This window comes from Sander vitreus, chromosome 17 (assembly GCF_031162955.1).
Source record: "Sander vitreus isolate 19-12246 chromosome 17, sanVit1, whole genome shotgun sequence".
NCBI classification, from domain to species: Eukaryota; Metazoa; Chordata; class Actinopteri; order Perciformes; family Percidae; genus Sander; species Sander vitreus.
In genome coordinates, this window is record NC_135871.1 from 5004584 (window position 1) to 5031091 (window position 26508).

Below are 26508 nucleotides of genomic sequence, written 5' to 3' on the forward strand. Positions count from 1 at the left end.
TCTTAAAGAATATGTTTTTTTTTCTTTAAGAGAAGGAAAGGTTAAAGGATGTGTTTCTGTCCCATAAAAGTGAGGCATGTTTCAGAATCAGAATCAGACATACTTTAATAATCCCAGGGGGAAATTATTATTGTTACAAACTCCAGATATACAAACAACATATATATTAGGAACAGAATATAAATATATATAACTATATATATATATATATATGTAGACTGCCTCTGCGTTTCTAGTCCAGTCCAGCTTATTATTTAAGTACACCCCCAGGTATTTATACTCCTCAACAGTGTCCACAGAGACCCCCTGGATGGAAACAGGGGTCACAGGTGATTTCGCCCTCCTCAGATCCACTACGAGCTCCTTCGTTTTTGTCACGTTGAGCTGCAGATGGTTCAGCTCACTCCAAGTGACAAAGTTGCCCACAACAGTCCTGTATTCATTCTCATCACCCTTTTCAATGCAGCCAACTATTGCTGAGTCATCAGAAAACTTCTGAAGGTGGCAGGACTAGTTGAAGTCTGAGGTGCAATAGTTGAAGTCTGAGGTGAAGCGGGTGAAGAGGAAGGGAGAGAGGACAGTCCCCTGTGGGGCCCCAGTGTTGCTGACCACCCTGTCAGACACACAGTTCTGTAGGCGTACGTACTGTGGTCTGCCTGTCAGGTAATCAATGAACCAGGACATGATGGGGGCCTCCACCTGCATCGCTGTCATCTTCTCACCCAGTAGAGCCGAATGGATGGTGTTGAAAGTAGAGGTGCAACGATGAATCGATTAATCGATTAGTTGTCAACTATTAAATTAATCGCCAACTATTTTGATAATCGATTAATCATTTGAGTCATTTTTTTATTAAAAATAATAAGATTTCTCTGATTCCAGCTTGTTAAATGTGAATATCTTCTAGTTTCTTTTCTCCTTTGTGACAGTAAACTAAATATCTTTGAGTTTTGGACAAAACAAGGCATTTGAGGACGTCCTCTTAGGCTTTGGGAAACACTGATCCACATTTTTCACCATGTTTTGACATTTTTATAGATGAAACAACTAATCGATTAATCGAGAAAATAATCGACAGATTAATCGACTATGAAAATAATCGTTAGTTGCAGCCCTAGCTGAAAGCACTGGAGAGGTCAAAGAACATGTCTCTCACAGTGCTCGCAGGCTTGTCCAGATGAGTGTAGACTCTGTTCAGCAGATAGATGATGCTGTCCTCAACTCCCAGGCTGGGCTGGTAGGCGAACTGTAGTGGATCAGTGAAGGGCCTGACCATAGGCCTTAGCTGCTCCAGGACGAGCCTCTCGAAGGTCTTTATGATGTGGGACGTCAGAGCCACCGGTCTGTAGTCCTCAGGGCTGCTGGGACGTGGCGTCTTTGGCACAGGAACGAGGCGGGACGTCTTCCACAGCACGGGGACCCTCTGGAGGTGCAGGCTCAGGCTGAAGACTTGACTTAGTACTCCACACAGCTGGGTAGCACAGGCTTTAAGCATCCTGGGAAATACACCGTCTTGGCCAGCAGCTTTGCCGGAGTGGAGTCTTGTCAGCTGTCTTCTCACCAGGTCAGGCGTGAAGGACACTGTAGAGGTGACCGTGGGGAGAGGGGTGAGGTCCTAAGGTTGTAGAGGACATGGTGTAGAGCAGGGGGGAGGGGTGGAGTAGGAGGGTGTGAATTGAGGTGGTGAGGGGCAGACAAAGGGTCTGTAAAGGCTGTTATTTACTAGACGCAGCACGGCTGGTGCGTACAAATGTGACGTCATGGGATCGCCGTGACTATTTATACCCGCGCTGGTACTCGCGACACTAGTTGCAGTCTTCTCCTGAACAGTGGTGGCGCTAATGAGCAAAGGCTACCAACGTTGCTCTTTCTACGGACTATAAAAAGAAGAAAAAACTAAAACAACGGCAGAACTGGCAGCAGCATTGCCTTCAATGCTTCGATTTAATTCGATGACCTACTTCGTCGGTTCAAGCCTTTCATTCACCATAAAATAACTCATCTTAACCCAGTAAGTTTACAAGAGAGACTTGCAGTCACTGTGAGAGTCCTGGCATCCCGTTTCCGCTTTGTCGCGCGCCACTGAAAAAAAAAGAGCCGTGCACGACCTCTGCTCGCGCGCCATAAATCGGGCGCATCGGCAGGATATTACGTCATTTTGAGTTCAACAACAAACAACCACTCTGGTTTAGATCAGGGAGGCCGTTCCTCCCAATCACGCCTCTCCATGCGTCTCCATCATTGCCCACATGCGCGTTGAAGTCCCCCAGCAGAACTATGGAGTCCCCCACTGGAGCCCCATGCAGGACAGGATTATACTTGAATTGTTTGAATGAATTTCATGATTTGATGTCATGTTTGAGGCATATTGAACAAATATGTATGTTGATTTATTGTTGGCCTAATATCAGTTTTAGGCTGTGCTTTTATCCGTATCAATTTCAACTGTTCAGATGTATGTGGCTTTTGAATATTGAGTAGGAAAAAATGCAAATAAAACTCCAGCAGTTCATAACCACTGTCTTTAGCTCAGGGGCGCAACTACCCAGTGTCAGAGGGGTATGCCCCGCCCCCCAAAAAAAACAACAACAAAAAAAACAAGTAAAATAAGTGTGTATGGGGTTTAAATAATAATAATAATCTTTCTTTTTCTATTTTTAGCCCCCAACAACTCACTACTCATACGCTCGTACCTGCTCACACAGCGCCCACCCGCTCCCCGCTATATCTATATATATATATATATATATATATATATATATATATATATATATATATATATATATATATATATTTAGGGGCCCCCATGGTGCGCGCATATAGCGCATACCCACTTTTTGCGCCACTGCTTTAGCTTGTTTAAAAATGGAAACTTTTAAGTTGCTAGTATTGTGAATCGTAAGCTCTTTTATCTGCTATTCCATGGCTCTCTGCTGGACAGTGATTACAGCAGAGAGCTACTTGACACATGAGGACTGGCGGGTTATATCGGCCATCCTACACATAAACTGTAAAAAAGAACGGACAACGCTGAAAATTAAAGCCAATGCGGAAGTGCCTTAAACCTTCATTCTATCTGGCAGTAGTACAGTGACAGCAAGAGTGTCAATCTCCATAGACCCCAATGTTAACATGCACAACCTCACAACTTTACAGCAGAAACAAAAAGCCTGGCTCTATAGCTAAGTTTCCCCTTCATGACAACTGTACAGTGGGGAATTTTTTATAACTCAGCCGTTTAAATTATATTCAGGCTTAAAGTTCTGCATAATTAAGGGTGTGCTGCTTTGAGTGACAGGTGGCTATCGTCACAGAAGGCAACCAGAGAGTGCACCTTTATTCAGCCCGCCCTAGCTCCATCTACGCTCAACCTCTTTGCCCATATTTGGATTAGCATGGAGTTAGGCGAGGTCAGGCACTGCCAAGATGGCGTCGGCCGGCTCTTCAGAAAGCCTCAGGGGTGATGTCCCGAAGACTACGTCCATATTTTATAAAGTCTATGGTTTTAGTAGAAACACAAAATGCAAGTAAAAAACCTATAAAATGAGTATAATAGATGTGGATTTCACATTCCTCCAGTCTATTCCTTTTAAGATGAAGAAATCCAAGGCAGTGCACTAACATGTTGAAATCTACTCCGATTTGTATCATATCCAACCACTGCTAAAGGCATCAATTTTACATCTACTTATAATGCAGTTAGTTCTATGTGTCATATTCCACACCCCCCTTATAGAGGAAATACCCAAAGATCTGCTGAGAGCAGTGAAGCAACATGTGCTGTCCAACTCAACTTTTTTTTTAAGGACATTATGTGTGTGTGTGTGTGTGTGTGCATGCATAGTTGAGTCCATGCTGACCAGCTTTCCTGTTTTTGTGGAAAGAAAATGGCAGAACAGAACATACTTTACACTCATTCTCTCTCTCTCACACACTCTCACACACACACACACACACACACACACACACACGCACACACGCACACACGCACACACTCTAATTTCACAGTGTGTTGCGATAGTAGTGCTGAAGGTGATTTATGGGTAGTTGATGTGAAAATCATTGGTCCCCTGTGTGTACATGTTAACATTGAACTAGCTGCAAAGTTCCCACCATGGTCCCCTGTGTTTATATATTCACCACTTCCATGACAGTAAAAACAAACACAGCACACATGTACATAATGATTAGGAGCCTCAGATCATTCATAGTGAGCACACAGAAATCTGACATCAGCTGCAAGAGCAACTGAAAACTCCAAATGTTGAATGGAAAATGTCTGAATGAACTGTCATTGAAGGATCACATATATGGATGTTTATGGAAACCTGCCTGTTAGATTTTGACATTTCCAGTGTCCAAGCTGAAATTTACCAGATGAAGGACATAAAAAGGTCACCAAGAACTCTAATTGGTCTGTTAATACCAGAAACAACAGAATTTCTTGCAAGGATATCGGAATTTCATAAAGTACAGGTGTTCATTATTTGTAAATGTAATTTACATTTTAAATATCAATGTATTTTAATTGCGATAGGTCTTTTCATCTGTATGAGTAAACTTAAAAGGTGTGCCCTGAACCAGCATTTGTTATGCTGCTGTAGAACAGTGACCGCCCACTTTTTGAACAGCTCTGGTTCCGGAACTGATTTTCATCATTCAATATTTCCATTGACATTTCATTAAATAATATATAAAGAGTTTTAAGCCTGGAACCAAGCCAGCTTCAAGATTAATCGTGACCATACAGTAAAACGTGATTTGGCGCAAAAGAACATTTTTTAAACAGACAACCCATACAGTTAATTATTCTTTTTTTTGCTCGGTATGCAGTGTAAGGAGCTGGATACCGTGTTGCGTGTTGTGCCAGACAGATTTTGCTTTGACCACGGGAGTTGTAACTCCTCTTGTTACATGATCTTTGTCTTATTTATTATTTATTACAGTTCATTATTCTTAATTAGCTCCACCTTTTCAGTCTCATCCCTGCAGACTTTTCAAACACTGCCAGTCCATACAACTGTCAAATTAGAATCCAGTAAGTAGTATAAAGCCCAGTTCAGACCAGAAAAACATGCTAAAACTTGCTTCAGTACAAAAGCACAGCAGTAGGCTAATAATATTTAGCATTTGATGTTGGTCCATCTTTTCAGGTTTTCGCCTGGTGTTGGTTTCAATGCATTTTACATGTCAGAGTCGTTCTCTCTGATAGCCAAGACAGGAAACCTATCCACTCCCTTTATATTCTGCAGAATAGTTGTCAGACTGGCCTAAGGCCAGTCTCCAAAGTATATGGCAATCAATTTGGAAGTGGAATGCAGTACAATAGATGACATTCACCACAGAAGTCTATTCACTAGTGAGAGAAACCTACTAAACCCTGATAATTGTTCATCTATACCATTTACAGTGTAAAAAAATATCCTGGTTTACACATGTTTACATGACATCTAGGCCTACATTTCCCAGAAAGTCAGAAATTCCATGAATTAATGCTCCATGTAGCCAGGCCAGTCAGAACCTTGGAGGAGATACTGTCCTGGCTCTGAACTCTCCAAATGTGCCACGTGCCAAGTCAGCACGTTGGCTCAAACATGCAACAGCATGTCTTCACCATTAAAACAGAGGAGAAAAAAAGATGCCAGCACTTTGGAAAATCTGACTTAGCTCCGCAAAGTCAATAAAAGGCTGTGGAGTTTCACATCTTTGGGACGAACAGTGAGAAGAGCCGAAGCTCTGTATGCTGTCGAAATAAAAGCCCAAACTCTGCCACTGATTATCAAATCGCTGCCATTCCCTCTGTCGGTCTGAATTAAGAAAGAACTTCTAAATCATCTGCACTCCTTTCTCTTGGTCACTCCCACACACCCCACAGCTTACACACCCTCTGAGTATTTCTCACTAAGCCATGAAGTCTTGTTAAATGGCTCTCATGTGGAATGGCTCTGATTCACTGACTTAGCAACACTCATACACAATACACACAACACTCTCACATAGAGTGGTTTATTTTTAATTTTTAATTTGATATGAGGGATGCAGATCCCTATTTTTTCTCTTCTGATACACAAACTCAGGCTTTATGCCAATACCAGTTCTCCTTTTGTATCTTTCAGTTTAAAATCTGTAAACTTCACTGTATGAAACTGATCATTCACAACAGTGACTAAGGAACAGGATTTAATGTGGACAAGACACAACATAAGCACCAATACCAATCCAGTATATCATGTCAGTGCATCATTGCTATACACTAATCTGGGTTGTAGGCGGAAGTAAATAAGCCATCATCACTGTTGCAACATCTTTGGAGCCAGCCTCAACATGTATACCCAGAGGAATTTACGTTTTAACTGCTTTTGCCAAGAAATATGTCCAGGAGATACTGTAAACCCTGTTACATGTTGAAGATATTATTACATGTTGAAGATATTAAACGTGATAAAGGACAGTAGCTCTGGTAAAACTGTCGCAACATTAAATGGGGAAAATATTGTTGTCTTATTTACAACACTGTCCTTGAGTGCCTCAATCTCGGAACACTTCCTACTTCCTACTCCATGTTAAGGGAATGTCCATTAAGGAAACTTCCCTCGTCAAAATCCCTCTATTCAGAAAACTCTGCAATGTCACCAACGCAGATATCACTCCTCCTTGCGTTACCCTGGTAACGTAAACACCTTGGATATGTTGCTGCTACTTAGACCTGTAACAATTCCAAATTTTGCTGTACAATTAATTGTCTCAGAAATAATTGCGATTAACAATATAATTATCTCTTTCAGTCAAATGTATTACTTTTATACATTTATATAATTAAAGTTTTGAATGAATTCCAGGATACATCTTTTGGTTATATTACTGTTATGGGACCCAGATAATGTAATAACACAAGTACACAGTCTATGAAGTAAACGACTCCTTATTATCATAAAACTTATTTTCTAACTGTATCCCCCCTTGTCATTTTTGTTGCTATGAACGTGTATAGGCTCAAGTGCCAACAACTAACAATTTAAATATTAATAAAAATATATAGTCCGACCAATAATCACTTATATAATTACAATTTGGCATATCTAAACAAAATCAACAATTACCAGTCATACACCTTAAGACTTAAGCTAATGTTAGCAATTAATTGCGGTTAAACTAAGAATCCGCGATTATGTAAAAAGAATTGACAATTATGTAATAATTGTTACAGGCCTACTGCTACTGTGGAAATTTTACACTACTGAAATAAAAAATAGAAACAAAACTGATACCATTACAAAAGTTATTCTATTGAAATGTATATAACTTGTGAATAAATGTGATTTGATTAATTTAAAAGATGTATGTTGTCATTCCACCGAGGCGCATTGACCGATGGTTAATCTTGCTTGTCAACTTCAGGCGAACTAATGAACCGTTGTTCAGTTCTTGCCTACACAGTTCACAGTTCCCTTTGAACTGAGCATTTTTGCTCCCTTGGAATCTCACTTATCACATACCTAGTGCAGTCCACTTTGCAGGGAACTACTAGGAGATCGGAACGCACCCACTGAATTTGAATCATGGGTTCTATGAGCTAAGCGGGCTAGAAATATCTCCCGTTGCCAAGTCCTATCTAAGGTTTGTCCTTTTTACTGGAGCAGTGAACAACGTTTCAGAAAAGGGTCATGTGATAGGTTGTGAAAGGACACGTTGTGACTGATAAAATCCAATCAGGAAGCAAACATGGGTATCTGCTTCATCATTTTAAAAAGTCTCCGTTTCCTCTGGTCCGGACTAAAACGCATTTCCCATGTTATCAAACTAAAGCGGTAGTAGTGTGGACGCTAGGCGTAAACGTAGCAAGTTATGCGGTACAGTAAAACAGAAAACATATTACAGTTTCGATTGCTAAACGACAGTGGGCACAACTGAAGCCACATGTGCAAAACTCAAACTACAGTCTGCACTACCAACAGTCACCTGAGCTAAACAGTTCACATCACCTGCAAAACTCATTCCGGGCAACACAACTCTTAACACACGTCTCAAAACAGGCTCAGTGCAGCCAAACACTATGAACAATCCTCATTGAGATAACACACACTGTCACTCAGAACACACAGAGTAAAAACACTAGCATCAAACACCAATACAGAAATTACAAACTTTTCATCTTTACAGTTTGAGTGACTCAATAGTTTCTTTAAAGAAAACATACAGAGTTTATAATATACCAATTAAAAGGTAAACAAGAAGGAATACAAAACAGCAATTTGCTTCGATATAGTATTTTGTCTCTAGTAATTTATGGAATTACTGGGAAAAAAACTAAAGGTACATACAGTTTTTTACAGTTGCTAGGACGCATTTCTCAATACTTGGGTCACTTTTTCAAAATTATTCACACAGTGAGCACAACAGAAGTATATGTGGGCTAAACTGTGGATCATTTATCATTGCTTTGGCACAAAATGCATTCAATGACTACATCTTTCAAATGACATTCATTCTTTTCTCACTTCAACACAACAACCGCCAAAACTCTATGTACCTACAGGCCAATTTGCACATGCTAACATACTGTTTTCAAACTGTTAAACTTAAGTTCAAAACAATAACATAATAAAAAATTGAATAAGACAGCAATTTGCTACATTTCTACAGTAATATTGTAATGAAATACCATATATTTGAATCGAAAAATTAAATGCTATGAAAACAATTGGACAATTGGACCAACCACAGCTGATTCTCATTATGGCTGAACACCTACACAGGTGTTACTCTTTCAATTTCATTACAAAAGGAGACAACCTCAGAATAGTTTTGTATTGTGATGTAAACATGGACCCAGCCAGAGATGGAGAAGTGGCTGAAAGAGTAAGAAGAGTGGCTGGGAGGGGGCGAGGAATTCATATGCGTGGTGGAAGAAGAAGAGGAAGATCAAGAGCTGTAGTCTCAGATGAGATTAGAGCTACTGTAATTGATCATGTAATCAATCATGGTCTCTCAATGAGAGAGGCTGGTCAGAGAGTGCAGCCAAATCTGCAACGCTCAACAGTGGCATCTATTGAGAGGTAACTTGTATTCTGCATGGCATCTGACTGAGCTGCACATTACAGAAGTAAATAGAGCAAAGACTGCGTGTAACGTGTGTAATTCCTTTTGCTTTTCTGCTTAGGACTCAACGTCTACCTCACACAGGTGGGAGACGTAGGATGTTCACTGATGTGCAAGAAACTGCCATTGTTGATATGGTCATCAGAAACTTGCCAGGGATGAATCAGGCATGCCAGAAGATTCTTTCCTAGGTGTATTGCCCTAGATGTTATAAGATGTGATGTGGATGAGAACCTGTGGCCAAATGCAGAAGACTGAGTAGATTATCATTCCTATTGTATCTGTATCAGTGGATGGTGTGTACAAATTCTTGTATTTTGGAATTACTCAGTGCAAATAAAAGACAATATATTGAAGCGTACTGCATTATGTCTGATTCATTCCAGTAACATATATTGCAGTGAATTCTAAACAGTAGAGAGGTGTCCTTGTTTTACATAAGAAAACATTGTATAATGATACCTGTTGTTAGTGTATTTTAGGTCATTGTTTTGTGGGTGACAAAGTGTGTTTGTTGGCTGTCAACCTTTGCTAGTGTTATGGGAGAAGGAGTTGATTTGAGACATGTATGAAGTGATTTGGTAGTTTTAGTGCATTTTGAATGTGAAATGAACTGCTGTGCCGAGCTGAAATTGGTTAAGAGAACTGTGTTAAGAGTTTTGAAAAAGTGACCGGAGTATTGAGAAATGTATCCTAGCGACTGTAAAAAACTGTAACAGTAACAAAGAATAGTGTGACTAATCCTGTCTCTCTCCAGCATCATGCGGCAAGTTTTCTTCATCACATTGGATGTCTGCATCATCTCTAAATACAAATGAATGTTGTTTCCATTGCTTTCACCTCCATTACTTTCTGAAAAACAGTAAGAATGCAGTTTTACTATCGTAAAGATATAGTGTTTTTCACTTTTTTTATAGCTGTGTATATAACCTCAGACATCTTACCTGGACATATTGGTATCTTTGCTCTTTTACCTGTTTCTCTCAAACGGTACAGTGTATAATTGTTTCATTCTTATTTGGTGTTTGTATACAAAAAAAGGCTTTCTGAGCTTTCTCTTTATAAATACTGTATATGTTCACTAACTAGTCAAGACACCTGCTTAGGCTTTCAGCTAAAATTGCAATCAGCAGTGTTTGATAGGCACCAGACTGAAATCTATTCTGTTTTGAATGTGTGGTTAACAGTTTTGACAGAAGTGTGTTAGCATTTGAACAAAGTGCTATAAATCCACAGTGTTGTGCTGGTTGTGGTTAAAGTCATGGGATAAGTGTATAGAGTGTTGAAAACTGTGTTCAAGCAATGAAAAACGAACTAGAGTTTGGTCTACATGAACTGCTGCTGTGCAGACTGTAGTTAGAGTTTTGCACGTTACTCCTGTTGTGCGCCTGTTTGTCACTCATTTATAAATCTCTTAAGGCTCGGAATCCTTACCCAGCATGCTTTCAGCTTATCACAGGGTGACAGCTTGGTTTCCACAGATCCTTAAGGAGTCTAAATATCTAGAATGTTCTGTTCCTTTCACCTAATGCATGCTGGGATCCAGCGGTGGAAGAAGTGTAGAGATTTTTTACTTAAGTAAAAGTACTAATACCACACTGTAAAAATACGATCCAAAAGGTTTTGTCAATCAACTAAGTGTTTAATGGTCTAATCATTTCAGCTGGACTTGTAGGCCTGTATATTGTTGGGTAGTCTGTGTGTGTGTGTGTGTGTGTGTGTGTGTGTGTGTGTGTGTGTGTGTGTGTGTGTGTGTGTGTGGCAACTTCATTGGCATCTTTCACTTCCTTTAATTCAGTAATTCATGTGAACTGTTGACAGAAATACTGCAAGTTCTAGTGACATCCTGTCAGGAGACACACACTCTCTTTGCGTTCTCTCTCTCTGCTTCTCTCTCTATCATACAAACATACACACAAAATATGGAACCTTTTTATAACAGAAACCACCTACCAATATCCTCCCTACAGAAAGATAGAAACATTTTCTTCAAAAATAAACAGTATGATTTTTGATCACTGGAAAGCTAAATAACAAGGTCATCCACAAGTTCTATATTTTTGGTCCAAAATAATTAAATATACTGTCTGTTAATATGAATCAGCATCAGTTAGAAACCAAAATGGCCTTCCACGTCATTTACTTTCCCAAAACATCCTGATCAACTCAATTCAAATGTATGTATTGTTTATTTGGCCGATGTGCTCACATCAATTCAGCCACACAGCAGCACTTGTTTTTGTGGAATGTGTACATTCAAAAGTTGTTTTTGTCATACAACAGAAAACTCAGATTGGACAGATAGTCTAGCTTCCCAGAAGTGGAACGTGGTGGAAATAGACTTTTTGAGTTGAGACAGAAAATCATAGACAACATTAAGGATTCATGTGTTAGACTGAGAAGTTTGCTGCTGCTCAACCGATAGTGGGTACAACATGAACACCTCAGGAGAAATATCTACGCTATAACATATTAGACAATTTTAAAAAGAAAACTGAGTTTGTGTTTTTTGAAAATTACTTTTCGCGGATATAAAACCTAATTTGCTAATTTTATTTTTGTGGCCCAAAAGTATTAAACTTGTGGATAACTTTGTTTGTTGACTTTCTGATGATCAAAAATGATACTGTTTATTTATGGGGTACACTACGGGTCAACTCTGAGAGTAAATGTAAAGTATTTATATAGTGCTTTTCTAGTCATTACGACTACTCAAAGCGCTTTTTCATAGTACAGGAACCATTCACCATTCACACACATTTATACACTGTGGCTGCAAGGTGCCACCTGCTCATCAGATAAACATTCACACACTTTCTCACACTGATGGCGCAGAATCGGGAGCAATTCGGGGTTCAGTGTCTTGCCCAAGGACACTTTGACATGGAACTGCAGGGCCAGGGATCGACCCACCAACCTTCCGATTCGTTAAATCAAACCACATTCTAACACTCTCATATAGGTTAACATGTAGGAAAACTTTGTTCAAATTGAAAGGGGTAATGTCAGAAAGCGATTGACTTCAGACAGAATGACTCTAACCTAATCTATGCTAATCTGCTCCAGAGCAACTCAGAGGATTAGTTCAAAGATTTTAAACCGCCTGTCTACTAATCAGTCAAATCTGGAAAATAGAGTCTTCATTTCTTCAAAATCCTGTGGTGTTATTAAGTTACAGACCAGATATAAGAAGCTTTTATACAACCATATGTTCACTTCAAACATTTCTTCTAACATCTGGAAAAAAGTTTATCACACTTGAAATAAATTATATTTACTGTTGCATATTAGATAATTGTGCTGAATTACTTCCTGAAAGTGATTAATACAATATACAAAGCAGCTTCTCCACTCTATCTCAGCCAGAATTGTGTAAATAAACAACCCACCACTTCAGATTTTTTATCTTTATAATGTTGCAGGGAAAGGTTATACAAAAGAGGAATCCCAAAAACTTCTATAGTCATCTCTTCTCTCACAGAAACATAGTACATTTCCGCCACTTTCAGCCACTCCTTTTTTTCCACATCTCAGTTCCACGCTGCCTGCTATCCCACAATGCCTTGGAAAGGATTCAGTCATGAACCACATCCCAGAAAAATTCACCATATTTGTGGCAAAAAGCAGAAAAGACAAGAAAAAGAAGTCCCACCTTATTGCTGTAGCTCGGATTAGTGTTATCTACTAGCTACCATTTCTCACTGGAATTCTATGTGTCATGTAAGGTGGCTCGAGCCGTCACTTGTAAATTAGTCTTGCATAGCTAGACCTATCTCCACAGCGCTGTGTTAGCGCTGGAGTATGACCTGGCTACACCGCTTATCTATTCTGGGATAGGGGAAAAACAAACGCTCCAACTTGTTTGTATTTCTTTAAACCAATTACAACTAGCCTGGGCAGCACTAAGCCCTGGATACAGCAACAGTGCCCTTGCAAAATAAATAGCGGAGATAGCGGAAGGGACGGACATCCGGCGTATGAGATGTCAGGATGTCAGGCTTTATCCCAACAATATTATGTATATCTGTGCAGCCAGACTAGTTGTGAATTAACACCTGCCGTATAGTAAAAGAGTACTTTTAAATACTGAAAAAGCCCATATCAAAGCGGTTTTGTTACCACATGGCTGCATGCACAAAATTGTTGTGGATGCCTAGTCTATAAAGCTGTGGCAGAGTCAAGCTTTGTTCATACTCGCACGTGACACCGGCATCCTTGGATGCCACGCAAGCTATGAGACGCATGCACGGAGATGGTTATGCTCAACGCATTGCTCATTGCAGCATTCTCCGAAATGCCAAGGGGCGTACAAACAAAATAATCTATAAATAAGCTAGATGTAGTAGAGAAGAAGTAGAGAGTGGAAGTAAAGGAAAGCAGGCTGCCTGGCCACAGTAGTAAACACATTCATGATAAACACCGACCTAGCGCCATTTGTATGCTCTAATTATTAACTTGACTGTCACTTATCTCCAAGTGGAAATGACTGTCTGCCTCTCGGTGTTACAAACACTCTTTCCATGAGGCCGTTTTTAAGCTTCGACAAAGCATCCTCTCATGTTTTTCAACACTCTTCAGCAAAAGGCCTCTTCTTTTCCCAGTGTGGTGGCTCTCTCTGACCACATGTTTAAGGACATTTGACTCCCTGCGATCTGTGCATAAAGAATCATACAGATGTGTCTACAGGCGAAGCTGCTCAGCCAGTCCTCCCAGCCGACCATGTTGAACTGAAAGTGCAGCACGCCTCGAGTTACAAAGATTAAGAAGTGCACGACCATGCACCGCACAACTTCGTACTGGAAACAGCAGCCGTGGTGACGTAATTTTGTGGCGCGCGCACCTTATGCTGGGAACACCGCGGGTACCATAAACCTACCTTCACCCTTGCTGCCAATTTTCTCTTAGTGGCCAACTATAGTACTGTACAAAGTAATCCCTGCATCCTAGAGTGTTTTGCTAGAGACCTATAGAGACCCATAATACTCTATAAAAGACACCTCAAACATAATACATTATTGACGTGACTGACATGCCCTTAAGCATTCCACATTCAAAGCAATGGGGAGCTAATTTCAGTGGGAGTGCACCTTTAAGTCTGCATTGTGAATACAATTGTTCTGAGATAACATATGACCAATTTCAACTAGAAATGCACAAAAAAACGTTATTAAAAAATGATCCTATTATTACCTTGACTAAGAATTTTAAGGGGAGACACTACAGGCAAAACAATCATTTTTAAATGTTGAGTTTGCTTCCATCTTCTTTCAAACTATTGAGAAAAAAACATCCAAAATACACATAGATGTTTATTTTACCCCACTTTGTCTATTTGAGCCTTTCGATTTCTCCTAAATTTACCAAACGTTAGCATTAGATAATGCCTTGTTTGCATATTTAAATATAAAAATGTCAGATAAGTTGTAATACAAAAATACATGTCTTAATGTAAGTCATCAACTAGGAAAGTTTCATGTTGATATCTGTTAGTTAAAAGTTACAACAGTCTGAGAACACCACAAAAGAAGACTATAAAGCGTTAAAAGAAACACTGACAGGATGACAGGTCAAATGTTCTGAGGAATCTAATATACCATGGACTAATTTCTGTGCACCCTCTCTCAAAAAACAGTTTGAAAACTGAGAAGATCTTGCAGCATTGTCAACATATTAACTAGTAACTTGTGAAGTTGTATGTGCATCGCAGTTCACATTCGATTTTGGCTAGGCTGAGAACAAAATGATCATCGCCGAACCTAACTGAAATATCAGTAATTTTAGGATTTCTGTGCTTATAAGCTAACGCGCAAATTTGGTAGAAAATAACTTATGACCTGTTAAATAGATTTGGCGTAATACTTCATTCGGCTAATATTCTAAGTCCAAATCAGAAATCACTTAACGAATTTAGTTAATTTTTTCCCACAGCTTCGCGTTATCACTATCAAATTCCACAACGTAACACCATGGGAGGCGACACAAACCAGACAGACTGAGATTTTATTTGATTTAGTTTATGCCTAGGAGTAGGACTATATAAGTTCCCCATGTAGCCTACATGTGCTGGTAGTGGCATACAGTATGAAATCCTGAGTATCGTTTGCAGTCACGTTGTCTCGACTTGTAGGCTAGCCTATCAATCCAGTATCAGACACTAAAGAACTGCTGGAAAACTGTAAAAGTTGTTGCGAAGTTTTTACAGTTTTCCCTCCAGCTGCTTCAGCAGTTACCACCCAGTAGGCGACATTACGAGTTGAGGCGCTCACGTCAACGTTGAAGGAAGCTGATAGTTTGGCACATGTTCGTCTTACAGTTTTTTTTTTTATTTCAACAAAATGCAAGTTAGTTACCTGTTAACAGCACGGTGGGCATCAGAAAGCAGTAGAACAGCCAGACAACCACCTGAAGATCCATGTCAGTAGGCTACAGATCACTACTCAGTCCCCGATAATCAACAGCGATATAGCCTATTAATAACTGCATAGATCAGGGCAGAAACACTTGTTCGCTAACTTATACGGCTCCATCGGGGTTGCTTGATAAAATGTGATAGTGGAATGAATAGACCATTATTCCGATACTCGCTCATGATCTTCCATCCAAAAAAAACTTTAGTGGAAAGTCTTCAAGTTTAGACAAATGTTCCCGAATCCCGATAAATCGATTGTATTGGTCTTCTTGTTTGTGTGTGAGTGCGCAGCAGCAGACCGTCCTCGTGTCAGAGAAGTTGTCGGTGAGGAAGAAAGTTTTTGTTGCATGTGTTCCTTCGGAGGGGCCCAGTCTGAAGTTAAAGTGATGTAGGTGGAAAATGTGATTCACAGGCAAGTCTGAGGGCGTTCATAGAGGAGCTATTCTCCACTGAGCTACTGCTGCCGCCGCTTCTACTGCCTGGTCACCTCCCTGCTGCAATATACTGTATAGGAATCTAAAACTTCCAGCTAGTCAACACTGCAGCTTGTGACTCTGTTGCACTGCTTTACAACGTGTGTTTAACAGTGGTGGAATGTAACTACGTAGACTTACATTTACTCAATACTGTACTTACACATTTGAGGTAGGGCAGGCTACTTGTACTTGAATTGAGTATTTTCTTTCTACTTCTACTCCACTACATTGCAAAGGGAAATATTGTACTTTTTTACTCCACTACATTAATCTGACAGCTTCAGTTAGGCCTACTACTTTACAAATTAAGATTTGTGTAGGCCTACAGCTGAAATAATTAGTCGATTAAACACTAGTTGGTTGACAGAACAGTTTTGATCGTTTCCAGTTTCGGATATTTCTGCATTGAGTACTTTTACTTTTAATAGGCTACATACATAGGCTACTACTTACTTACATAGGCTAGGCTACTTAACATATAGGCTACTTAACATTTTCAGTGCGGGACTTTTAGCACTTGTAACAGAGTATTAGGCTACAGTGTTGTATTAGAACTTTTAAAGGATTTCAATAGGCCTACTTCTTCCACCACTGGTGTTGAATTACAAAGTTTTGGTGTAAAGAGAATGCTAAGCAAAGAAGAGCGTTGATAAATAATTACATGTTTATTTTTATTTTTATTGTATAGCCTACTGTGAATGGGTTTCAAAATGTGTTTCATGTTTATAGATTGGCATTTCTTATATGACCACGTCAATCAATGCTGGCGCTAGAAATAGGTTTTACTTGAAGCCACAATATGTATCTGACACCAAAATAACTGGCGTTGTGTGTGTCGGTGGCGCCCCCCAGCGTGCAAATAAAAACTGTAAAAGCATGGAGTGAAGGCATTGTGGCAGTTTGTGTGAGTGAAAAGTAGCCCAGGTCAAATGGTTGCTCTGAGTCTTGCTTGTGGTAAAAGGCGTGTATGAGTCCATGGGCTGTAAGCAAAAAATATAAGTAAAAGTCTTAAAGTATGTGATATTTACTGAACTTAAAGTAATTTTATGATATTAAATGTACTTAACTATTAGAAGTAAAAGTAAAAGTAAAAAAATAATTTGAAAATGAACTTTATTGTGGCTTCCTTATAGTGAAGGATAATATTCAGCATTTCCACACACTCTTAAACATCAAATTCAAAGTCTGACATCAACAAAGACAACAGACACAGAATTTTAATTTTGTTGTGAGAAAGAAACGTTCACTCTAACGTACGAAAGCATTTCTTACAAGTAACGAGTAATGAAGATTGTTAGGGGAAATGTAGTGGAGTAAAAGTATACATTTTATTCAGGATATGTAGTGGAGTAAAAGTAAAGGCTTCTAGAAATATAAATAGAGTAAAGTACTGATACGTGAAAATTCTACTTAAATACAGAAACAAAGTATTTGTTCTTTGTTACATTACAACACTGGTAACAGAGCTGCATCATTTTTCATTTAATCCATTTTGGTAACCCCTCAGATGTTTCCTCTTTCCACCAAGTTGGGAATCACTGCCCTAATCAAAATAATATAAGCAGTGATACCACGTTGGAAAGATACTCAGTTAAGTTTTGTGTTTAATAAGTAAGGGGAAGAATCCTTTATTTTGTATCTTAAATGCCCATTAAGCCTTTTAATATAATTGATCAGTGTGTATGAAATTAGGCTTACTATAAGTGATAAAGACATTGATTTTAATCCTGTTACTTTGCTGTGTTCTCATACGCTGTAATTAAGGTGCCTGTCCCCTAAACCTGAAAAACAAGTGGAGAGAAAACAATAAGAGCGCACTAAGTGTGTAATTTAAGGGACCCATAGTTTATGTTAAAATATGTGTGCATATAGGCCTATTGAGTTAGAGATGATTAACACAGAGTACTCTAATGTAAAAGTACTAAGAATGGGGATAATGCTGTGTTGATGTTGTGGGTAGTTAGGTTACTGGCTACTAAATCAAACAATTGAATGTTGTGGTTGGGAAATGAAACTATAACAAACTATTCTACTTTTATATTTTATTCTTATATAATTAGCTTCTAAAATCAAATGTGTAAAATAAGGGAACTTTGTAACACTTTCTTTTGCCTGGGACATTTGATTGACCAAGAACTCAACAGTAGAAAAACTCACAGTAGTGAACAGAAATGAATAGCAATTGTTGTCGATGAAGATACCAGTAGCAGCTTTGTCTGTGCCATTGATCATGATATGTGAGGGCAGGGGATGATTGTCAAAAATGATTCATCATGTCATTAAACTTTTGAGACATTCAGTTTCAGCCAAGAGTTATTAAACAGGGACCAAATTCGTTTATTCAACAAAAATACTAAGATAGCCTATATAGGACTATTTATAAATATATATTTGTGCTAAATTTTGAGATAGCCTACTTAAAATAAAATGACCTCAAATTGTATGCTTTTTAACAACTTGAAAACGTTTTAATCTGCTGTCAGGGCCTAATCAGCTGGAAGTCATTCATGTTTAATGTCATCAGCTTTGATTATAGTCAACGCTCTCTGTAATGTCCCAAGATTGTTCAAATTAAGTACAATTCTAAAGTCTGATGTGTTATCACATTTATTTTGGCATTGTTACACTGGGATAATATGAGAAGGATGAGTCGGTGTCGCCATACAAAAAAGAATCAATCAAAAAAATATATAATCAACAACAGCACAGATGTGTACTTGTATTTTCTGTAATACAGCTCAATGTCAAAAACATCAAAGAAACGTTTAGTGCTCCATTCATCAACTTGGCCCATCCTACTTTTATTATCCTAGGACGTGGACCGGATAAGGCGTGGCTTCGTTAATTTAGCGCGAATTTTCTTACTTCTTCCTGTGAAGTGTGAACATTTCCGCAGAGTTATTGTTGATGGACCGTATTTATAGCTTTACCGACTTCGGTTTATTGTAGATTCTTGCAGTGTTTTACTTTGCGGTGCCTGTGTCCGCCTCAAGCAGCAGAAACATGTCTCAGGCTCGCGTTACTGATTTCTTTTCCCAGAGAAAGAAAGGTATCGCCGGGCCAGTGAAACCAGCCAAGCAGCGCAGGAGCGCTGTTGTCGAACGTGGCTCTTCTGGGATCAGCACAAATGTTGCCAGCACAAGGTCAAGATCCTCGAAAAACAAAGCTGGTTTCCTGTGTTCGTCCTCTATCCATGAAGAGTTTGTCCGAGTTATCGACGAGGCCGTGGAGCTAAACGACGGAGAGTGTGTTAGTAGCACCGCGAAAGATGCATACTCTAGTCCCCGGACACCAAAGCGGACCTCGGCCGAGACAGAGTTCGACCTCGGGGCAGCCCTGTTTTCAGCTACCGCCGACCACAGCACAGCCAAGAAGAGACGGCAAGCGGAGGCTGTTAAAGAAGCTGAAGTTTTAGAGAAGGCAACTACGAAGGCCAGGAAGGCCAGAAAGAAACTGGTTCTCCCTCAAGACACACCACAGGTAACGTTATTGTTGTTTTGGTGGAACCCAGCTTCACGCCTCCATCTTTGAATTAAATGCCCACACTAGCTAAATGTTTATTCGACTGTATGTGAACGCAGCCTTAAGGGTTGTCTTCATTCTTTGACCAAAACCAGAAGTGCAGTGTGCATACTTTTTGGCTGCCAGTAATTGCACATACAGCCACATTGTACGTGTGTAACATTCATGACAACGTAAGTTAGTTGGAGTCAATGCTGTTGCTGTGTATGTCCAGGCTGCAGTCCAGTCCCTGCCCAGTGAGGGGACCCAGCAGTACTCGGCTCCGGCAGCCTCAGTGTCTGGGCAGAATGCGGAGAACCACCTGAACCTCCATACCAACAGCTCTCCGCAGAGGGGGCAGGTCAGCCGGAAGAACACTGAAGGACAGGCCAGCAAGGTAACACAGTGTTTGGAGTGGACTGACTGGAGATCATGCGTCACTAGTGTGCAGTCACCACACAGGTTCAATTAGAAGTGACACAATTATGACAGAGCTTGGTTTATTTGTTTTGAACGTTTCTTGTAACTATTGTTGTTCTATATTTTTTTTTATATTAACAAATCCCATTTAAAAAAAAAAGCCAAATCAACAATGTGTTTGTCCAAATGGCTCACACATGTATACAGTGTGCATTTTCGTGGTATTGAAGGAACATGTCACCCAGTGCAGAGGTGTGGCTCATTATCTTTTTATAGTGTTTAGACAACAAAAGAGCCCTATGGCATGAAATTAATAGATGCATCATACTTTGGATACACACAATAGTTGTTAGTAGGATACATTTATTGTTGGTTGGGCTCTGTACATTGACCATAAGAAAAATTGGAAACCATGAAAGTCCCAAATTCATCAGCATGGCATCCCCCTTTCTCTCAGGCTTTGTGTAAAGAGGACATTGCAGCCCTTAAGTCTCGCCTTCAGAGGATCAAGAAACATGCAGAGGAATTAACCAGCGCTGCTCCTCGTAATTCAGCTTCCACATCCTCCTCTTCCTCCTCTCCAGCTGGTTCAGCTGCCAACACTACCACACCCCTTGTCTCCAAAACCGCCTTGCCTGCCACATGTGATGCTAAGGCCCTCAAGTTCACTGTAGCACAGGTCAAAGAGCTTGCAGCTAAAGCTCAGCGGAGGAAGGTGGAGAGAGAGGCCAAGGAGAGCAAGCAGGGTGAGGCACAAATCCCGGACAGGTGAGCATGAGCACATATACCTGCAGCCAATAATTTACCAACCAATCTGTACTTTGCAGATGGAACACTACAGTTCCACTAACTGCTACTGTAAGTCCAAATCAGAAGTCAAAGTGTTTTTCTCCTCTCTTGACCCTCAGTACTGAGCAGCCAGGATACCAGCGGTACCACAACCTCGCCCAGGCGGCCCCCCCGGGCCTGTCCCTGCCTTACCAGTACAATGTGCTGGCTGAGATGTTCAGGAGTATGGACACTGTGGTCGCAATGCTGTACAACCGCTGTCAGGCAGCCACCTTCCCCAAGATCAAACAGGGAGTTCAGGACATGATGCACAAGTAGGTGGAAGGACGGGAGATGGTCTGGTTGTACTTCTGAAATTGAGGATGAGTGATTCTTTCAGGTTTGGCATGTAACTAAGTCAAAATCAGTTAAGTCTATGTGGGTCACAAAGAAAATCAGCATTTAGTGGTGTATTGTTCACCGGCTCAGTCAAAAAAAAATAAAATAAATAAAAGCTGCATTGTATTTATCAGATGAACGCCGTCCACCCCCCCTCCATGCCAGCGGAACTCGCTCGCTCACCCGCGGGCAAAACGTCAGCCAGGTGACACAATGCAGGCACCGCCGACATGGAGAGATGTCGGGTGCCGTTCATCTGCATGTTCTACCTGCACTACAGTGACACAGAGCTGGTTAAAAATCTGCAAAGTTTGACATAAAACCCTAGCCTAGGTTGGGCTTGGGTATGCTTCAAACTCATGGTGTGAGAGGTCCCGGAGTGGGAGATAAGGCATCGCTCGAACTTTTTAAAAGTTTTTTTAAATCCGCTCTCCAAAATCCTCACACACGCTCCGTTCTGCTCACATGCTCTGTGCAGAAGACAGAGCTCACACACAAAGCATTAGTACAAATAATTTCCATTTTATGAATAAGTTAGTTTTTAGAACATTTTATGAATAGCCTAAAGCTGGACTCTGACTCAGGAGTTGTGACTGTGTTGCCAAGCAACAGTATACATGGGATGGAAATGTTTTAACTCTCCCTTCCAGTTCTCGCTGAAAAACCAAGAAGGGACAACCCGCGTCTCCCCAGCCTCTTTTTTTTTTTAATCGACACTCGTTTTGCCTGTTTTTTGTTTTTTTCACTGCAAAGCATTTTTAACGCTACAGCAAGTTGTCGCATTGGGTTGCTCTCCATTTTTGGGATTTTTTTATTTATTTATATCTGCTTCCCCATGAGATCATGAGAGGTGGTACATTGCTCCCTCTGGCACTATACTCATAATAATATACAATAGTGTGTGATGTGCCAATATTTTCAAATCTTGTAGTGTGTTTGAGATCAGAAAGAACATCTGTGGACATTCTACTTATGTGCACGATGCAACCAGATTTCAAAATTGGTTAGGATTTTAAAACTCCTGTAGTCTGAGCCACCTTTTGTTTGTTACCCCTGTAGCCTATTAACAGCCAACGCTGTCAATAAAATGCAGTAAAAGAGAAGCCATCCAATTGTTCTCATTTTATGTTAATATCTTTATTAGTCAATATCCGTGATCCAACCCACATGTTCGTTGTTTGACCCATAACCGAAAGTAAAATTAAGACAAAATACCACCTGGAATCGCCTCTTTTGTGGGTCACCCATCGGGTACCAGACTCTGCTGAAGGTTAGAAGTGGCTGTCAGGCTGCAGAAGCTAATATTTGCCTTTCTCTTTTTTCCCCTTTGCAGGCGATTTGAGGAGAGCCACGTTGGTCAGATACAGACGGTGTTTCCGGAGGCCTACAAATTTAGACAAGAGAAGAACATCCCAACCTTTAACAGCAACGTTAAGAAGGGCAGCTACCAGCTCACCGTTGAGCCCGTCATTCTCTCTGGTTAATACACCCTTTTCGTTCTATGAAGTCACCACTTCTGCTCAAAATATTAAGTTGGCTTATTTTAATATCTATTACAACTCTGACCAGTTCACCTTTTAATAAACACAATTTCTTTAAATAGGATATATGTAAACTGTGGGTCTAACTGCAGGGCTCTTTCATTGGTGCTTATGATAATGTGTCCTCTACCTTTTAATGTGTTCATTTATTTAACCTGTGTGCTGTTGTCCTCCTCAGACCAGAATGAAGCTTGTCCTCTCTTGTCTGCCTCTCGCCTCCTGGAGAGAAGACGCATCTTCCACCTGAATTTGGTCTCCATTGTCAAACAGCACCACAAGGTCAGCAGCTGCTCCGCTATTGCTTCCAGTGCCTTTTTTAAATAGTGAGAGTAGGCATAGGCAGCAAACGGGGAGGAATTTCTAACATGGCACAGGCCCAAGTTTTAGAGTAAACGATGTGTGGTATGAGCTGAGATAGTTGTCTACTGACACACAGGCTGTGTTGTAATGTAACAAAGTACCGTACTTAAGTATAGTTTTCACGTATTTGTGCTTTACTTCGTTATTTATTTTTCTGGAAACTTTTGCTTTTACCACTGTATTTCCTAAATAAAATGCATACTTTAACTCCAATACATTTACCCTAAGCATCTCTGTTACTTGTAACTTTCAAGAAATGTTTTCGTACCTTGGTGTTAAAGATTCTTCTCACAAAAAAATCTGTTTTTCTCTTTGTTGATGTCGTCAGACTTTGAATTTGATGTTTAAGATGTCAAAATCCCAAATATAATGCTTTGCTATAAGAAAGCCACAATAAAGTTCATAGTCAAAGCTTTATTTGTTTTTTATTTTTTACTTCTAATAATTAAGTACAGTTAATATCAGATGCTATAAGACTGGTGACTTTTGAACCTCTACCAAAGTAATTTTCTGGTACGATACTTTTACTCAAGTATTGCTTTTAAGTACTTTATACAAGACTGCACATGGGGAATGCATTTTGGTGTCTATTAGACTGGTTAATTTCTGCTAATCCGTTTACAAACTACCTCTCTGTCTACAGGTATTTCTATCTACGTTGGTTCCACCGATGTCCGTTCCAGAAGACAAACTGACCCGCTGGCACCCTAACTTTAATGTGGACACTGTGCCAGCCATCTTGGCTAGCTCGATGCCTCAGCCTCCTCACACGGAGAAACTGTCCACAGCTCAGGAAGTGCTGGACAAGGCTCGCTCACTCATCACGCCCAAGGTACGGTGTCATTTCAAAAGTGGTCAATGTTCTGAAACTGTGAATAATATACAATCAATGGGCAATGTTGAACTTAATTTTACAATACATACTCTCAGCATGGTTCTGTCCGAATCCAATGGAATTGCTCTCTTGTCCTGCGTTCAGATGGAGAAGGCTCTGGTTTCTCTGGCTCTAAAGACGGAAGACAAAGCTGCAGAGAGTAAGGAGCCAACATCTCCGCAGAAGCCAGCAGTCCCCCAAGCATCAGCTCCATCAGCTGCAGCTCAAGTCCCAACTGCCCTGAAAGGAGTGTCCCAGTCCCTGCTGGACAGGGTAGGTGGACTAGGAGGAGGTTGGGGGTTAGGGCTGTCAAAATTGACCAAAAATGACATTTGCCCGTAAGCGGGCAAACCAATACAACGGGAGACGGAACTACTTGTGTAGTTAGAGCTCTCTCTCTCTCTCTCTCTCTCTCTCTCTCTCTCTCTCTCTCTCTCTCTCTGTGTGTGTGTGTCTAGACAGGCCGCGGATTACGGAGTCGTTCGTAATTTGGTCATAAACAGCAGAGTCTCTTCCTGTTCATGAATTTGTCCTACGATATTTTCCCGTAGTATCTGCAGTTAAAGATGTATTTTACCGTATTTGTGCTGTCTTCTTTGCCCTCGTTGTTTGTTTACTTCCAGTACCGGCAGCCGCATTATAGAACATCATCAACACGCCCACTTGCTCGCTGTGAACTCTTTTCCCGACCAGCTTAATCAGACAGGAAGCTGAGCGCAGCAGCGGCCCACAAACGATTGTGTGAGGCAGATGGCCTCACACAGTGCCGTTGTTTTTTTGTTGTTTTTTTTTTACCCTGTTTCCATTAATTTGAATGGGGGTAGTGCAGGAGGGACCCTGCGTCTGCGGCGAAAAATTGAGACCGATCCCACGTCACGCTGCAGTGGCCAATCATGTAACCGGAAATCTGACCTGTCGGTGTGTTTTGAGGCGGTGTGAGAGTCCCGTACAGGAAACGGGAAACATCACTGCCTCTATCGCTGTCCAATCTCTTAATACATCCATGTTGCTGCCACAAGATTTTAAAACTTGAGAAAAAAGCACTGGACTGCCCAGGAGTTTTGAATGTGGCTTAGTGGTGCCTGAGCTCATCAGGCGTATGTCTACTGGTCCCTTCAGGTCATGTTTTGGTTAGTCTATGTCCATGACATTCCACTTCCGGGATCGCTCCGTTGCCGCCAGAAATTCCGGCGGATTTCACACTTTTTTTTGTTTGATGGGTAGATGTCCGGTACCTTCTGCCTTTTTGTGTTGTAATTTTAAACTCCGGTAGATTTGAGGACTGTGGTTAACTGCTCCTCAGATCTCTGCAGGGTAAATCCAGACAGCTAGCTATACGATCTGTCCAATCTCGAGTTTACTGTTGCACAACTAAACAACTTTTGAATGTAAACGTGTTCCACCAAAACAAGTTCCTTCCCAAGGTTATTTTGCATCGACACCAGGCCTGCTGCCATGGTTGAATTAGCCCCATTAGAAAACCATGTTGTGATTTTCCTTATGTTTCAGATTCGGGCAAAGGAGGCCCAGAAGCTCCAGGCAGCCATGACTCGAAACCCCACCCAGGAAGAGCGCCTGCTGATGATGTCACGGCTCCCTGAGCTGGCCCGGATTCTCCGGAACGTTTTTGTTGCAGAGAAGAAACCGGCTTTAATATTGGAAGTGGCCTGTAACAGGATGGTGGCCAGCTACAAATCTGCTCTCAGCACAGGTTGGTTCAAACAACTTTTTAACAACTGGAAATCTAGTTAAGCAAGTAGAAAAAACTGAGGCAACAGCATTTCACTGTAGCATTCACCATTATTTTGCAGTAGGAAATGTGTTGCCCTTTTTATATCATTCAGAAAAGAACGGTCATGTGATTAGCTGTTCCTCCTCTCTATTGAACAGGTGAAATGGAGAAACACATCAGGCTGTTGGCAGAAGTGGCTGCTGATTGGCTGACTATTCATCCAATCAGGAAGGACTTCTACCTGAAGTTGAACAAAAACATGGAGCTCAACATCATTCTGGTCAAACTGAGCAGCAGACTCCGAGATGAAGAGAAAATCTAACATCTAAATGACAAAACGATGATAGTGACACACCTGAACATCTTTTTCAGGGCTTTGCTGTGAGAGCTGCCAGCACACTGAAGGCTAGTTAAAGTGCCATATTCTTTAGTGAATTTCATCTGTTTGTGGGCAGTATGTATGTTTTAGACACGGGGGGTTTTGTGTTGTGCCCTGTGCTCTAGAGGGCTGTCGAAGTGAAATGGTCACTGATTTATCTAGGCACAGCTCCATGTCCAAAGATCCTGAGGCCACATGGGACCGACCTAGTCCTGGTATTTCCACCACCCCTGTTGTAAACTGGTTGTTTTAACCGCACTGTTTTGTTAGTGCTTTGTTTTTATTTCCTCCATGAAAGTGTAATATTGGTGTCTGCTTCCAGTCTTTTGGGGTAACAATTTTCTACAATGTAGAACTGATGAATGTTTACATTTTTAAAGGTCACTACTGTTTGATAATGTTTAAGAAATACAAGCATTTGAGTCCCACTGCCTCCCAATTATTTTGTTGTAAATGCAGTTTTATTAAATATAAGAATCTGTAAAGCAAAGGCAGTGAATGCATTAAATATCTGATAGCTGGTGGTAAACTAAACCTGTCGAGATTGTAC

General features: G+C 40.6%; 2 protein-coding genes across 7 annotated transcripts in view; one reads left to right on the forward strand and one right to left on the reverse strand.

The window, feature by feature from the left end:
• Positions 1–16002, reverse strand: part of piezo1 (piezo type mechanosensitive ion channel component 1 (Er blood group)) — a 188845-nt gene extending 172843 nt beyond the window's left edge. For 5 of the 6 annotated variants that reach the window (XM_078272468.1, XM_078272469.1, XM_078272471.1 and 2 more), the window contains exon 1: positions 15450–16001. In XM_078272468.1, coding sequence (XP_078128594.1) covers positions 15450–15513 — 64 coding nt within the window. In that variant the 5' untranslated portion in view covers positions 15514–16001. Of the gene's footprint in view, positions 1–15449 lie in introns of all 6 variants that reach the window. The other variant, XM_078272473.1, reaches the window with a different exon arrangement.
• A 2586-nt stretch (positions 16003–18588) lies between these two features.
• Positions 18589–26386, forward strand: cdt1 (chromatin licensing and DNA replication factor 1). The gene is made up of 10 exons (XM_078272475.1): positions 18589–19464; positions 19721–19882; positions 20363–20673; positions 20814–21008; positions 22406–22551; positions 22792–22892; positions 23617–23805; positions 23953–24120; positions 25357–25558; positions 25738–26386. The coding sequence occupies exons 1-10, from the start codon at positions 18988–18990 to the stop codon at positions 25899–25901; spliced, it is 2115 nt and encodes a 704-aa protein (XP_078128601.1). The 5' UTR covers positions 18589–18987; the 3' UTR covers positions 25902–26386.
• The last annotated feature ends 122 nt before the right edge of the window (positions 26387–26508 follow it).

Coding starts and splice junctions, on each gene's coding strand:
- cdt1 (XM_078272475.1), top strand. CDS start 18,988: ATGTCTCAGGCTCGCGTTACTGATTTCTTTTCCCAGAGAAAGAAAGGT. Junction 20,674..20,813: donor GAGGCACAAATCCCGGACAG/GTGAGCATGAGC, acceptor CTTGACCCTCAG/TACTGAGCAGCCAGGATACC. Junction 21,009..22,405: donor GTTCAGGACATGATGCACAA/GTAGGTGGAAGG, acceptor TCCCCTTTGCAG/GCGATTTGAGGAGAGCCACG.